At 55.1% G+C, this 15074-nt stretch overlaps 1 protein-coding gene across 2 annotated transcripts in view; it reads left to right on the forward strand.

Annotated features, from left to right (window-relative positions):
• FAM20A (FAM20A, golgi associated secretory pathway pseudokinase) overlaps positions 1-15074 on the forward strand; it is a 19118-nt gene continuing 4044 nt past the window's right edge. The window contains exons 1-11 of one of the 2 annotated variants that reach the window (XM_017811932.1): positions 1-332; positions 5716-5900; positions 6072-6122; positions 6726-6804; positions 7983-8075; positions 9558-9673; positions 10144-10324; positions 10591-10700; positions 11026-11107; positions 11188-11247; positions 14304-14592. In XM_017811932.1, the coding sequence (XP_017667421.1) occupies positions 1-332; positions 5716-5900; positions 6072-6122; positions 6726-6804; positions 7983-8075; positions 9558-9673; positions 10144-10324; positions 10591-10700; positions 11026-11107; positions 11188-11247; positions 14304-14568 (1554 nt within the window). In that variant the 3' untranslated portion in view covers positions 14569-14592. Of the gene's footprint in view, positions 333-5715; positions 5901-6071; positions 6123-6725; positions 6805-7982; positions 8076-9557; positions 9674-10143; positions 10325-10590; positions 10701-11025; positions 11108-11187; positions 11248-14303; positions 14953-15074 lie in introns of those variants that run through there. The other variant, XM_017811931.1, reaches the window with a different exon arrangement.

Genomic DNA, 15074 nt, shown 5'->3' on the forward strand with positions numbered 1-15074 from the left:
ATGCCGGGGCCGCGCCGGGACCGCCCGGCCGTGCTGCTGCTGCTCGGGGCTCTGCTGGCCGCCGACCTCTACTTCCACCTCTGGCCGCGGGCGCGGCGGGAGCTGCAGGGGCAAAGGGGTCCGTCCCCGTGGGGCTGCCCCTGCCGCCGCCGTCCCCCCTCCGCCGGGACCCCCGACCCGCGCCCGCCGCCCCGCGCCCGCACCGCCCCCGCGCTGCGCCGCCTCTTCGCCCACCCGCTGTACCGCACCGCCCCGCCGGGCCCCGCCGAGCCGCTGCTGGGCGCCCGCGAAGCCCTGCGCTACTACCGGCGGAAGGCGGCTCGCTGGAACAGGTGCGTCCCGCCGCCGCGGCACCCCCGCACCGGGCACCCTCTGCGCGGGCACCCCCTTCCCGGGCATCTCCTGGGCACCCCTTTCCTGGGCACTCCCTTGCCGGGCACCTCCTGCGCGGGCATCTCCTGGTCACTCCCTTTGCAGGCACCCCTTGCATGGACACCCCCTTCCCGGGCATCTCCTGGGCACCCCTTTCCTGGGCACCCCCTTCCTTTCCAGGCATCTCCTGGTCACTCCCTTTGCAGGCACTCCTTTTCTGAGCGCCCCTTTCCTGGGCACTCCTTTCGTGGACACCTCCTGCATGGGCATCTCCTGAGCACCCCTTTCATGGGCACCCCCTTCCCGGACATCTCCTGGGCACTGTTTTCTTGGGAACGTCCTGGGCACTCCCTTACCAGGCACCCCTTGCATGGGCATCCCCTTCCCGGGCATCTCCTGGGCACCCCTTTCCCAGACACCTCCTTCCTGGGCATTTCCTGGGTACGCCCTTCCCAGGCACCCCCTGCATGGACATCTCCTGGGCACCCCTTTCCTGGGTGCCCCTTTTCCAGGCATCCCCTTCCCGGGAATCTTCTGAGCACCCCTTTCTTGGGCACACCCTATACAAGCACCACCTTCCCAGGCAATCCCTGCATGGGCATCTCCTGGGCACCCTCTTCTCAGGCCCCCTTTGCATGGGAATACACTTCCCTGGCATCTCCTGGGCACCCCTTTCTTGGGCACCCCCTGTGAGCGCATCTCCTGCACGGGCATTTTCTGGGAACCCCCTTCCCGGGCACCTTCCCTGCTCCTGCATCTCCTGAGCACTCCCTTCTTGGGCACTCCCTTTACAGGTGCCCCTGCACTGGCATGTCCTGGGTGCACTCTTGCCAGGCACTCCCTGTATGGGCACCTCCTGTACAGGTACCTCAGCTCTCCCAGCCACCCCTCCCCTGCTTAAGCATTTCATGCCTGGGAATGGCAACAGAACCCCCTGGGTGTCCCCTGGCAAGTCGAGCTTGCACCCCATTTCTGGCTCTCTGCCCCACTGCCCTCCCCATCACCCCCTCCCCAACAACCAGCCCCCCATGGACAGGCAGAGCTGGGCAGAGCTGGGAGGCACCTTCCTGGGATGTGTCCTGCCCATCTCTGCTGACAGATTCCCAGGGAAAGGGATCCCCAGCTCAGTCCTCCTCCTGCTGCCTCTCCCAGCCCCAGCAACGGCTGCAGGAAAACTTCCCCATCTCCTACCCTTGGGGTGGGACTGTCACAAAGTGGGGGGACAGTGACAGTGACCTTCAACACCAACTCCAAACATCAATCACGTGAGCATGATCTGACTGCTGGGCCCTGGACCCCTGATCTAACCCCCCTTGCAGGAGGGCTGGGACCAAGCTGGAAACATTCAGCACGCCCCAGGACCCCCCAGCTCCTCCCTGCACCCCAACAGCTTTTCCATTCATGCACAAACTGGGATACAACAGAGCACGGAGCTCCCAGTGCTCACAGCATCACCTCACCTGCAAAGGGACAGCAGCATCTCCTGGGGACCACCTCAGGGATCCCTGTCCTGGAACTTCCCCACTGCCAAGTTTGGTTTCCAGCACCAGAGCAGCCCCTGCTCCTCCTGCCACCTCTTTGATGTCTGCTGAGCTGAGTGAGCAGGATTCCCAAGCTCCCACTTTCTCCACTTCAGTGCCTGTCCCTGCTGTTTCTGTGGGACTCACCCAGTGCTGGTTCCATGTGAGATTCGCAGGAGGAGATGATGGGAAGTGTTAATGGAAGGAAACAAAGAACAACCTCTGTGGTCCAGGGTCTGGAACTACCCCGTGTGCTCAGTCAGGATCACCCCTACGAGGCTCTTCCCTGCCTCGAGTCAGTCTGGAGCACACTGGATCCTTCATCACATCACCTGAAGTCCGTGGATGGTGGATTTGGGCATCCCTGGCTGTGCCACAGACCTGCCTTGGGTGCACCTTCTCAGAGCTGAGCAGTGCCTCCTGAAGACATCAGGATTTGGGTACCAAGATGGACATTTCCCAAGATGGGCATTTCCAGTCCTGGTGGGAACAGGGGATTTAAACTGAAACAGCTCAGGCTTGATGGCTGCACCATCAGAAGCCCTGAGCCCCTGGTGCTGAGCTCTTTCTGCAGCGCTGGCATTGTGTCCACACCTCACCCGCAGGACAGCCCTGGCTGTTCAGGTAGAAGTCTGCATTCCCTGATTTTATTTACCACTTTGTCTAAACGTGGTGTTTGCGACGAAGCCGTGGCTGCACCTTCCCTCCTGCTCCGAGGTTTTGGTTGTGACGTGTCCGGGAGGAACGTCGTGGTGCCGTTTGTCCTTGACTGACTTCGCTCTGCTCCTCCAGGAAGGAAAGGGAGGCAGGGTATTGATTATTCCTCAGTCACCTTGAAATAAAATATGTGGTGCTCGTAAGTGGGTAGAAGCTCCGGGGAGCACGGACGGGCCGAGGTGACACAGAGCGACCTCTGCAACGACCTGCCAGCAACCACTGGTGCTGCAAATTGAACAGAGAATCAAGTGGCACTTGCCAGGGCTGGTGCTTTTCAGAAGACCATCAGTTTGCTGTGAGGATGGAGGAATTCCTCCCTCACCAGGAGCACTGCAGAGCCTGTGTCCTCTCCAATGCGGTCAGGGAAGGAGCCATCTCTGTAATTGCTGAGAGCCAAGGGCAGTGTCCTCGTGGGAGCCAGGAATCCATGGCTTTCCCTCCCAATCCATGGGTTTAGCAAAGCTGCTACTGCTGTTGAGGACTGAGGAGCGAAGTCCACAGCAGCTCCACACCCAGGCAGGAGAGGGTGAGAGCTGAGTGTCCATGTGGATCCTCTCCTGCAGCGTGAAGAGGTGACGGGGTGACAACACGTTTCTCCATCACCCGTAGGTCTGGCTGTTGGCAGAGCAGCTTTTGGAGCAGCAGGATGCTCCTCTTGAGTGGAACAAGCTGCAGCTTAACCTCCAGCACGGCGTGTCTGTCTTCATTTCTGCAGCCAGATGGACATCATCTGGCCGGGGACTCTGCCAGCTCCTGGAGTGGCCCCAGGACACGTCCCGTTCGGATACCCGTGGCCAAGGGGAGCACGGCAGTGCTTGTCCCCCTCCACGGAGCTCTCTGGCTGCTGCCCATCACTGTGCTGTTCCCCAGCACTTCAATCAGGACCAGGAGTTTGATTGCAGGATGCAGAACCAGCTGCAGAGACTGATGGGGATGCAGGAAGGAAACGGCAAAAAAAACCATCCACACCTCTTCAAAACCAAAAAAAAAAAAAAAAAAAACAGAACCCTCAAAAACTCCAGAGATTATTTTTATCCTTGAAGGAGCAGCTTCGAAACCCCAAACTCAGCACACTGGTGGCCTGAGCCCAGTGTCATCTCACTCTCAGCACCCCCCCAGCCCAGCTGAGAGCCAGGGCAACCCTGTGGCTATTTATAGCAGGGTAAAAATGAACCCTGTTTTTATATCATTATGCCTTTTTGCAGAGATCTGTTTTTACAGGGAAATATTTCAGGAATCCTGAAGGAAACAGGGAGGCAGAGGGAGCTGTATTTTGGGTTTAAAGGCTGGGAAGGGGCTGGCTCACCCAGGGCAGGGCCCATGTGGGTGCAGGGCTGGGATCTGCCTCCCCTTGCATAACCACTGCATTTTTTTCCCCACTGGTAATCCCTTGCTCACTGCCACCCCGGGGGAACAGCCTGTGTGCATGGGAGGCAGGAGAGCAAATATGGTAAAATATTTGGGCAGCTTCCCTAGGGAAAAATCCTGAGTCATTCTTCTACATCACGCTGGGGTTTAATGTCCCTGGCTGTGGTGAGGGTTAAGGTTGTGCCTCAAAGAACTGTCCACGGGAAACCTGGTGCAGGGCAGCAGCATGGAAGGGTCAGGGCACACCCACTGGAGCTGACAGCATTCCAGGGCCACATCCCTGTGCACAGGGGGGCTTCTGCCTCCTTTGCAGACAGCCTGAGCAAAGAGCTGGAGCAGGAGGGAAATGCTCCAGCACCATTCCCTCTGACCACACACACGTGGACTTCGTGCTGTGGCTGACCTGGTCCAATGGAAAGACAAACAAACTGGGAGAGGGAACAGGCTCCCGTGACCTGTACATGCAACCTGTCTCTCCAGTTCCTAGATGTTTCCCAGGATACTACTGAAACATGTCCCTCACCTCCGGAAGGTTCATCCCTTGCTTGCAGTTAGCCTGGACTAATCACGCTGTTTAACCTGCTTGGATGGAGAAGGATGATGGAAAAAAACACAATCACCACCCAGGAGCCCTTTATAATAATATGATAAATGCCTTGGTGATAAATGCCTTGGTGAATGGTCAGCGTTTCCCAGAGCTCAGGCTCCGGCTGAGGTCTGGCCAGGCGTGTGGCACTTCCCTCTCTCCAGCCACTCCATCCCAGCCTGGGTTAATATCCCACTCCTTCTCAGCCCCCAGCTCCTGTTTGCTCTCACAGATGTGTCCTGGCTCTTCCAGTGCAAACTGAACTTTCCCTCTGTCAGGAGTGGCTGCTCCATGCACGGCCCGGGCGGAGTTAATGGGAAACTGTCGCTCTGCTGGGTGGAGTGAGTGACCTCTCCATTCCAGAGCTTGGGTCCCAGCCTTGGAGGTCTTGAGGCTGAGGAAAATGCTGACTAGTTGCAGAGATGGTTTTGGATCATTGCTGAACTTGGGAGGCCCCTTCAGCTCCACCTGCCAAGAAAGGCCTGGGTAGGACCTTGATTTTAAGAGACAACGGGCAGGATGCTGCCGGATGGCCTTGTCACATCCCTGCTCACCGAGCTGAGGGCTGTGAATCTGCCCATGGAATTGCAATTTGTGGCTCTCAGTGACTTTTTTTCCCTGCCTGGGACCTCCAGCTTCAGGAAAAAATTCTGTCAGAGGTGTAATGACTATAAAGACTGTCCTCTGTGGACAGACAAGACCCCGTTGTTCTCCTGGGCTTCCCAGACACCTCACTGAGCAGTCAAGACCCAAGTTACCTGCTGTCACATCACCTCCCCTCCTCAAACCCGGCCAGGAGCCTGTAGTTCCTCTGGGAAGCACTGCATCCATCCCACACCAGCTCTTTGTGATGCTGGAGATGCAGCTGAGCTCCGTGGTCCTGGTGGGATGAGGAAAAGACAACAGAGTCCCTTGTGTTTCCCTGAGGTCGCTTTCCAGGGCTTTCCAGAGGCAGAAGGTGGCACAGTTTGTGAGACTCTGACCATCTCAATCACTGCTCCCTGCCTCAGTTTCCCCTCAGGTGGCACCCAGAGTCCTTATCCACCCCATGTCCCTCCAGCTCTGCTCCTGGCACCCTCCCCACTCCCCAACAGACTCCAGGTTTTCCATCCCGTGGCTCATCCTCATCACCCTGTCACTGCTCTCTTCCAGGAGACACAAGCTCTACAGGGAGGAGCTCAACCTCACCTCTCCAGCAGCACCGGTGCCGCTCCGGCCAGAAGCCAGCTGGCTGCAGTTCCACCTGGGCATCAGCAGGGATGGGCTCTACCCACGCTCCAGCCCCGTTGTTAACAGGCTCCTCCGGGACATGCAGGAGTTCCCCACCATCAGTGCCGGTGAGCACCTTCCTGCCACAGGAGCTGGGATGGGCCTGGTGGGAGCTGCCTAGGGCTGGGGGGCTCCAGCCCCCACAGATCCCTTCTGCAAACCTTTGGAGCCTGGGAGGGGGGGTCTGCAGCTGGAGATGGAGCCCAGCAGGGTCTCACCAACTGCTCCTGCCCTTGCAGATTACAGCCAGGATGAGAAGGCACTGCTGGGAGCCTGTGACTGCAGCCAGAGTGAGTGTGACACTTGGGGCTCACCCCTGCACCCCCTTGCTTCGGCTGGCCCCATCCCCAGCTCCTCCATCCCAGCCTCAGCCAGGGAAATGCAAAGCCAGGCAATGGCAGGCCCTTCTCCCTCCCGTTAAACCCCTCCACTCCAGCAGAGGCTGGGATTGTAGACCATGGAATCCTTAAGGTTGGAAAAGACTTCTAAAAAATCATCCCGTCCGACTGTTCCCCCAGCACTGCAAAGCTCACCACTAAAGCATGTCCTCAGGTGTCACGTTTAGATGGTTTTTGAGCACTTCCAGGGATGATGATTCCACCACTTCCATGAGCAGCCTGTTTGATGTGGGTACCAGGACACTGGTGTACCACTGGTTTCTACTGGGGAGGAGGAAAGAGCCCCTAGGGGGGATGTAACAAATGGCTGTTGGGAGAGGGGCTGAAAGGAAATCTCTGTGCCACAAGGGAGAGAGGCGAGAGGAAAAATAACTAGAAAGAGAGGAGCAGCTGGAAAGGGTGATGGGATGCACTTGCTGGGCTGGAAAGCTGAGCTGTGCTGGAGTGTGTAACTGGGGTGTGCCCAGCCCATTGACATCCTGTTTCCTCCCCAAGTCGTGAAGCCCAGCGGTGTCCACCTGAAGCTGGTCCTCAGATTCCAGGATTTCGGGAAAGCCATGTTCAAGCCCATGAGGTAAGAACACCATCAGAGCCCCCGGAGCCCCCTGCAGAGGCAGAGCCCTGCTGTGAGTGAGGGGTGTGAGCATCCTTGGCAGGGCCAGCCACACCACTGCCACACCTTCCCCCTGCTGCACTCAGCTACCTGGGCAGCTGAGCAGGTTTAATTATTCTTGGCTGCTCACACCATCCCAGGAACACACGAGGGTAAACACCAGTGTTCCCACACTGTTATTGATGTTGGATATTTCTCAGTTCACAAATGCCAGACTGCAAAGGGCCTCGGGACACTTGTTCTCCTGAGAGCTTTGCCATTAGGGACTGCTCATTTCCTCCTCCTCCCCAGCTGACTTTGGGAGTTTACCTTGTTTTTCCTTGGATTCCCGAGAGTGTTTCCAAGAAACAGCCATCAGTCCAGCTCACCTCAAACAGTTTTAAATTGCTTCTGCACTTATTTGCAGCCCCTTGAGACTCTTCATGTCTGTTCCCCTTCACTTCACTGTCCATGCACGGGCAGGGCACCTGGCAGCGTGGTTTCCTCATCCAGAGGGCAGCCAGCTCCTCTCCTGTTGGTTTCCATCCACCTCTGCCCTGGGTCCATCAGTGTCCAACGGGTCCTGGAGGGGAAGGAAAGCATCCCTGCGCTCAGCTGAGCCAGGAGGGCTCCACAGTGCCCGTGGGCTTTCCTGTGCCATGCAGCTGCTTGGGAGGCTGAGCATCAAATCCACGTGCTGCACATATTGGACCACTGCGTGGCAGCCAGAAAACTGAATTAGATGAGCTGGTTTCCCACCTCAGGGACATGAGAGCATCAAACCTGAGCCTTTCTCTGCCTCTCACAGGGTAAGGAGAGGCGCAGCACAACCTCCAGCACCCCTTGATGCTGTACCCTCCTGAAAGACTGTCCCAAGGGGGTCTAAGCTCTGGCACAAGCAGATTCAAAGCCCACAATTAGCCCTTCTGCCTCCCTCACCCACCTGGCACTGAGACAGGGTGCAAGTGCTGCTCCCTGGCACAGCAGGCGATGGCTCCAGCTCGGCACTGGGCACTTTGGGTCCTGGCCTGGGCACCTGCAGCTCTGCCCCGTGACCACACAGTGTCTGTCCCTGAGCCCACCTGCTGTCCCTGTGTGCCACCAGTCTGTGTCCAGGCTGCCTGGCAGCTTGGTGAGGTTCACCCCCTGCTCCCTCCCAGGCAGAAACGCGAGGAAGAGACTCCCGAGGACTTTTTCTACTTCGTTGACTTCCAGCGGCACAACGCGGAGATCGCCGCCTTCCACCTGGACAGGTGAGGACCTGCCACAGCACCGGCCTCCTCCTCCTCCTCCTGCTGCTGCCAGGGCCTGCTCCTCTGCCATGGAGAGCTTTGGCACGGGAAAATCCATGCTGAGCCCTGCTTGGCCTCAGGGAAGGGATTGCTCTGGAGCACCGTCCGGGAGCTGATGTGTTATTTGGGGATGGGGCGGCTCTGGCTCTCACCTGACCCCCCAGGAGTCAGCTTTGCCTTGGCCACTGCACGAGAACAGGTGAAGTCCAGGTTGGAACAGGTCAGATACTCACCTGGCTGTCACACACTCATCCTTCCCCTGCATCCAAGTGCGATGCTGAGCTCTGGGCGCAGCCTGGGTGCCCTCCCAGTGAGGGAGTCACACATTCAATCAGCAATCAAGATGTGTTTTGGATGGAGATAAACTGCAGAGATGCAGTTTTAAGCCCTCAGCTAATGAGCAATTAACCTGGTACCTATTTCCAGCAGGGTTTGTGTTTAATAAAATCAAATACACCCTTCTCAGAAGATGAGGGCAGCAGCCTTTCTCCCCTCAGTGGGATGAGTACTGAACATCAAGGGAAGGTGATCCCTGATGGTGATGGTGGATGTGGGTCTCTAATTCCTGTAGGATAAGCAGGACTAAGCTAAGTCCTGTAGCTCAAACTCCAACTAAGGGAAAAAAGGGAGATGAATTCCCTTCCCAATTCTGCCCCTACATCACCACAGTGACTCTGCTTGACTCAGCTACCACCAGCTCCCTCTGCAGCTCCACTGCCACAAAAATGAGGCCAGACTGCTTTGCTGAAGTGCTTTGTGGTTTTTAGAGCTGAAAGATCTGGATGAAAGCAAATTTTTTTTTTTCCTTTAAATGTTGCTCAATAAGTAACAGGCTAAATCCTGTTTTGTGCCCGATTCCCAGGAGCAGAGGGCATTACCCAAGGAGCAAAGCAGAGCATTAGCTGGTTCACCCCGTGTTACTGACTCAGCAATCAGCAGCAGCTTCCCACTCTCTGCCAGGAATGCCTTCCTGCCCCAGGCCCTGAGGTTTTTAAGAATATTTTAGAGGAATCAGCCGGGTTTGAGAGGGGGGGTGCCTCCTCAGCCACATTGTACCAGGATCAACATCTTTTCTCTGTGTCAAACCAACACTGTAGAAGGGCCTGAAGGGCTGTTCTGGCCCCTGAAGGACCCCACTTGTGTGCAAGGGGATGGGAGAAACCGAGGCAAGACCTGTTAGGGAAAGAGACAGGAATCCTGGAGAACATCCAGATTGTTCCAGGCAGCAGCTGTTAAAATACCAAAATCCAAACTCAGCCACATTTTGGCCCAGAGAGGCAAAATGGCTTTTTGCTAGAGGGAATCTGGGAGAAAAAAAAACCCACGTGGGTACAGTGGTCTGAAGGCTCCTGGTTCCCTGACAGAAGGGGTGAGGGCAGCATCTGCCATCCCATTGTGCCAGCCTGTGCAGCAATGTCCCTTTGCACTGTGCCCTCCGTGCAGGATCCTGGATTTCCGGAGGGTGCCGCCCACGGTTGGGAGGTGGATCAACGTCACCAAGGAGATCCTGGAGGTCACCAAGAACGAGGTCCTGCAGAGCGTGTTCTTCGTCTCACCAGGTGGGCCAGCCTTCGGCTGCTGCGAGCTGGGGTGAGGCAAGTTATGATCCAGGTGGTCTTTAAGGTCCCTTCCAACCTAAACCAAACCTCTGTTGGTCAGTGGCGGGAGGAAGGGCAGGACCTGCAGGCAGAAGAGGCCGCAGGACTCCTGCTGTGGTGCAGAACTGAAATTCCTGGGTGGAACAGGTGCACAAAGACATGGTTACAGCAGAGGTGTCCCTCTCCCAGCCTGCAGCTGGAATCATCCACCAGATCTATTCATCTGCCCTCTTTTCCTAACCTTTCCCTTAGTGCGGGACCGGGTCTGTCCATCGGACAAAATCCCTGATTTGGCAGTTTCCCATCCCTGAGGTGGTTGTGTCACACCATACACAGTCACTGTCCCACAGTGGGGAAGGGGTCAGCCCAGGCCACCTCACAGCTGATCAGGAGATCACAGCTCCTCTCCCTGTTTTCTCTTCCCCTCCCAGCCAGCAACGTCTGCTTCTTTGCCAAGTGCCCCTACATGTGCAAGACGGAGTACGCGGTGTGTGGGAACCCTCACCTCCTGGAAGGGTCCCTCTCTGCCTTCCTGCCCTCCCTCAACCTGGCACCACGGCTCTCCATCCCCAACCCCTGGATCCGGTCCTACTCGTTTGATGGAAAAGAGGAGTAAGTGGGTAAATGATGCTGCTTCCCATAATATCTGCACTGCAGGGAGCACGTGGGGACGGACACACGGACAGAAACGGTGCAGGCAGAGGAAGGTTCAGGGTGCCCATAATTAATCTAATAACTCTCAGAGCCTGGGCATTGGCTGGGTTTGAATTCCAGCCTCCTGCGAGCACAAGGAGGGAGGTTTAAGTCCAGGCTTTGGGGGGCTCTTGGGACACAGCAGCTGCAGCTGAGTGAGTCTCCCCCTCCTCCATCTCCTGCAGGTGGGAAGTGAATCCTCTCTACTGCAACACAGTGAGGGAGATCTACCCCTACAGCAATGGCAACCGGCTGCTCAACATCGTGGACATGGCCATCTTTGACTTCCTAACAGGTATGATGGAGGGGGAAGGACATTCCTCCCATGTAGGCCTTCGGCATCAGTCTTCCTGCCCTCTCTCCCATGCCATGGAGTTTCTCAAGGCCCTCCCTTCTCCTCCAGAGACAGTTTGGAGAGGCTGCTGTCTCCCCACAGCACCTCCCAGACTCACCCCAGCCCACTCCCCAGCAAGGTGAAAGCAGCAGCTCTGAGCATCTTAAACGCCTCCAGCATGGCAACAAAATATTCCATGTAGACCTGAAAGAAAACACAGGATAGTTTAGAAAACCACCAGGTCACAGGCAAGGGAAACTCTGTTCCTCTGTCTGCCCTTTGCCAGGGAACATGGACCGTCACCACTACGAAATGTTCACCAAGTTTGGGGACGACGGGTTCCTCTTGCACCTGGACAATGCCAGAGGGTGAGGCTGCAGGAGGAGGGAGGGGAGGGGGGAAGGGGCTGGGCAGGCACTGAACTCTCTGCTCTTTGCTTTACCCCCAGGTTTGGGCGGCATTCCCACGATGAAACCTCCATCCTGGCTCCACTGTCCCAGTGTTGCATGTAAGTGCCAGCTTCACCTTCCTCCCCAGGAATGTTGGTGTTCCTTCTGTAATGGGAACTGCTGGAAGTCACCCAGGCCTGGCTCCATCCAGCAGCACAGGGAAGACCCTGCTAATCCCAGCCAAGGGGCAGGCTGGATGCTGGAGCATGGGAATACAAGTGGAAAAGCATTCACTGATAAACCAGGAGGCACTGCCCGTTGGATGAAGCCCTTCCAGAAAGGTCTCCTAGCATTTCCCAGCCCATCAACATGAAGTGCTATCAGAAAGCACAGAAATCTCCATCCGAAATCCTGGTGGAACTTTGATGCATTTAATCAAGTTTCTTCTTCCCACTGCATTAAGGGGAAGCTCAGAAATTTAACTATTCAAACCCTGTCTTCCCCCTTTATTAATTCATATAAATCATCAGCTAAAAGCGAAATTTAAGAGACAGGAAAAGCTGCTCTTCCCTAAGGTTTCTTTTTAGGAAATGTGTAACCTCTTTCCCTGCTGTACCTGCTCCACCTCACCCTTGAGGTGATAACTGCACTATCCCCACACACCTCTATTACTGGGTCTAATTTTAAGAACTGTTATTTGCTCCAAGGAGCCTTTTCATTTATAATTGCAGGCTTGCAGTGAATCCTCCTTCTGAGCTCTTATTTTGTGCAGTTTAAAATTAACTCTGCCTCTTAATTTGATCTGCAAACTGTAACATCCACAGGTCAGATCATTCTCATTCTTCCAGATCCACCTCCCAGAAACGGGCTCTTAATTTAATTCTCCTTGTAAAAGGCAGTGGTAAGAGAACCTGCAAGCTGCACCTTGTCATAAACCAACCAGGACCAAGAACAGCCTAAAAACAACTTGTGCTGCCTGTGGCAGACACGCAAAACCCTCATTTCCCACAAGAACCAATCCGTTTGGAGTGGGGGAGCATCCAAAACCGCTTGGAAGGGAAGTCAAGAGGTTTACTTGAGTAAGCACACAGAGGCCACAAATTTCAGCCTGCCCTGACCTGGACACAGCCCACAGAGTCACCTCCTTGCTCCTACACAAAGCCAAGCCATGTACATGTAAGGAGGAACAAACTCCTCCAGCCCCTCCAGACAGAGGGAGCACTGGAACCACAGGGATGCTGAACAGCTGCTCCTTTCCCTGTTAAACACGTCCATCTCCTTCCCAGCTGAGTTCTTCTCCAAGTCTGGCTTCCAGCAGATTTATCTGGTATTTTTAGCTGCCTTTCACAACTCCCACCCCAGCCCTTGTCCCACACGTTGGAGCCTGCAGGTCTCCTCTCCCAGCACAGTGAATGGCACAAATACAGCCCTGCCATGAGATGGTCTTTTCCCTGAAAGGGTCAAAACCCTCCTCGAGGCTCAGACAGGCTTGAAAACAGCCCCTACTTAACCTAATGAAGTCCCTGGAAGGCTCTGGGTGAAATCTTCAGCAGTTCAGCACAGCCACGGGGTCACAGCCACCCTGTGGGAGCAGAGCGGGGCCGACAGCAGGATTTCCAGCTCACGCTCCTCTCCGTGCTCTGTTTGTTGTGCAACTGCTGCAGCATTAAATCAGCCTTTCCCCACGGGGTCAGACTACCCCGTTCTCCACCTCCAAGCCCTGTCACTGTTGGGAGCAGAGCAAACACAGCTGGTGTTTACCCACAGCAGCTCTTCAGCCACCCGCTGCCTCGGAGGACAGCGCACAGATGCTCCTTCACATCTGCTCCCTGCACAGCTTCCTCTGGCAGCAGCAGCACCTCACAGCTGGGATTTGAAGCCTCGTTACCAGCCTTCACACTTGATCAATTGATCATTTTTTTTCAGGAATATTAATGCAGGAGGATGATGGTTGCCCCCATGGCAGCTGGTCACGGCACTGTCCCCCCTCCCTCTTGCAGGAGGCATCGCTGGCCACAGACACACACCTCGCTCTGCTGCTCCCAATTTACATTAGATATCAGGAAAACATTTTCGTGGAAAGGGTTTTAAAGCAATGGAACAGCTGCCCAGGGAAGTGGTGGAATCACCATCCCTGGAAGCGTTCAAAGAACGTGTGGATGTGGCACCTGAGGACGTGGTTTAATAGTGAACATGGTGGTGGCTGGGTTGATGGTTGGATGTGATGATCCTAAAGGTCTTTTCCAACCTTAACAATTCCATGATTCCCCCCAGCACTTGGTACAGCCCAGTGGCTGCCCATCCAGGCACAGCCACAACCCTTTCCCAAACAGCACATGGCCCGTTACAGCTGCAGAGAGCCAGATCAACGTTCCCAATCAATGCCCTGGGTAAACAACAGCCATACAGAGGCAAATTCTGGAGCTGCCCAAAATGGATCTGACTACACCTTTTTTCCATCTGAAAATTCTGGCTCGGCTAAATCCAAATGGTTCCACAAACATGGACCACTTTGTTTCCAGAATTTAAAGGGCAATAATTAAAACCGCTGATTAATTCCGGTATTAGAGATGCTGAAGTCAACACACTTTTGCTGAGGATTAAGCAAATGATTTCAGAATACTTAGTTTCGTGCCCAGAAGTGCTCCAAGACTGTAGCTTTTTATCCCATTTTCTGTCAAAGGGAAATCATATTTAAATCTCAGTACCTCTTAAGGTGAAAAGTGACAGTTACATCAGTTCCAGGAAATACTTCCTCTGTTTCTTCGGGGTTTTGACAGAAGATATTTTCTCATTTATGCCTCTTCATTTACTTGCTCCTCTGCTCCCATCTCATAAATGTCATCCCTGGGGACATGGCACCACCCTGCAGGAACGTGGGGAGCTGGTTTGTCTCTGACTCAGAGGAAAAACACTCACTACTGAGAACTTCAGTCGTGTTTTCCTCTCTGGTGACAGAAATCAGCAGTACAAACACTCCAGAAAAACAAAGGAAGAACCAGAGGTTTCTGCAAAAAATTTCGTTTCCTTCCAAAAGGGAAAGATATTGTTCCAAAAATGTTTAAGTTTCCTCACCCATCTCTGCCCTCCCTCCTTCCCCTGCTGCCAGGGGGTTGGGTTTTCCTGGGGTGCTGCAAGAGGTTTGCATTGAGGTGTCCAATTCCTTTTTTTCCAGAATAAAGAGGACGACGTTACTGCGGCTCCAGCTCTTGGCCGAGCCCAAGTATCGGCTCAGCGACGTGATGAGGGAATCCCTCCTGCAGGACCCCCTGGCCCCCATCCTCACCGAGCCCCATCTCCTGGCCTTGGACAGACGGCTGCAGCTCATCCTGGAAGCTGTGAGCAAGTGCATAGACACCTATGGAGAAGCCACTGTGGTGGCCAACGACACCACTCAGCACCAGGCTCCTGCGTCAGACAGAGCGAAGCTGGACACTTAAACAGCCCTGAACTCGTGCTCAGAGGTAGGGAAAACCCCTGCAAGGCAAGTGGCAGGTTTAACAGCTGGTGATTTCCACCTGCAAACACTTGCAGAGACTGGGAGGGGAAACTCTTCAGAAGATCCTCAAGAATCGCACTGGGCTTCTGTGCTGGTGCTCAACCAGAGCTGCTGTGCTTGGCCAGGGTGTTGGTGTGACTGCAGCAGATCTTTGCACCCCAAGCAGTGATCTGCTGTTCTGGAGTTGGTCCTGCCCTTGGGAGGGTGGGGGAACACCTGGCCTTGGTTTGCTCAGCCTGCACGGGGATGCCTGTCCCGGTGAAGGACACAAATAGATCCGAGGATGGGGGTTGAATAAAGAGATGCCAGGAGCATTTTCCTCTTATTTGTTCTGTAATCAAGACTGTGTGTGAGAAAAGAGCAACATTACTTCACAAAGGCAGTGCCTGCCACTGAGACAAGACAACACATTGACTCAGCTTGGTCAGACCAAGGAGCACTTGCACT

The sequence above is a fragment of the Lepidothrix coronata genome, unplaced genomic scaffold, assembly GCF_001604755.1.
Source record: "Lepidothrix coronata isolate B3197 unplaced genomic scaffold, Lepidothrix_coronata-1.0 Scaffold34, whole genome shotgun sequence".
Taxonomy (NCBI): Eukaryota; Metazoa; Chordata; class Aves; order Passeriformes; family Pipridae; genus Lepidothrix; species Lepidothrix coronata.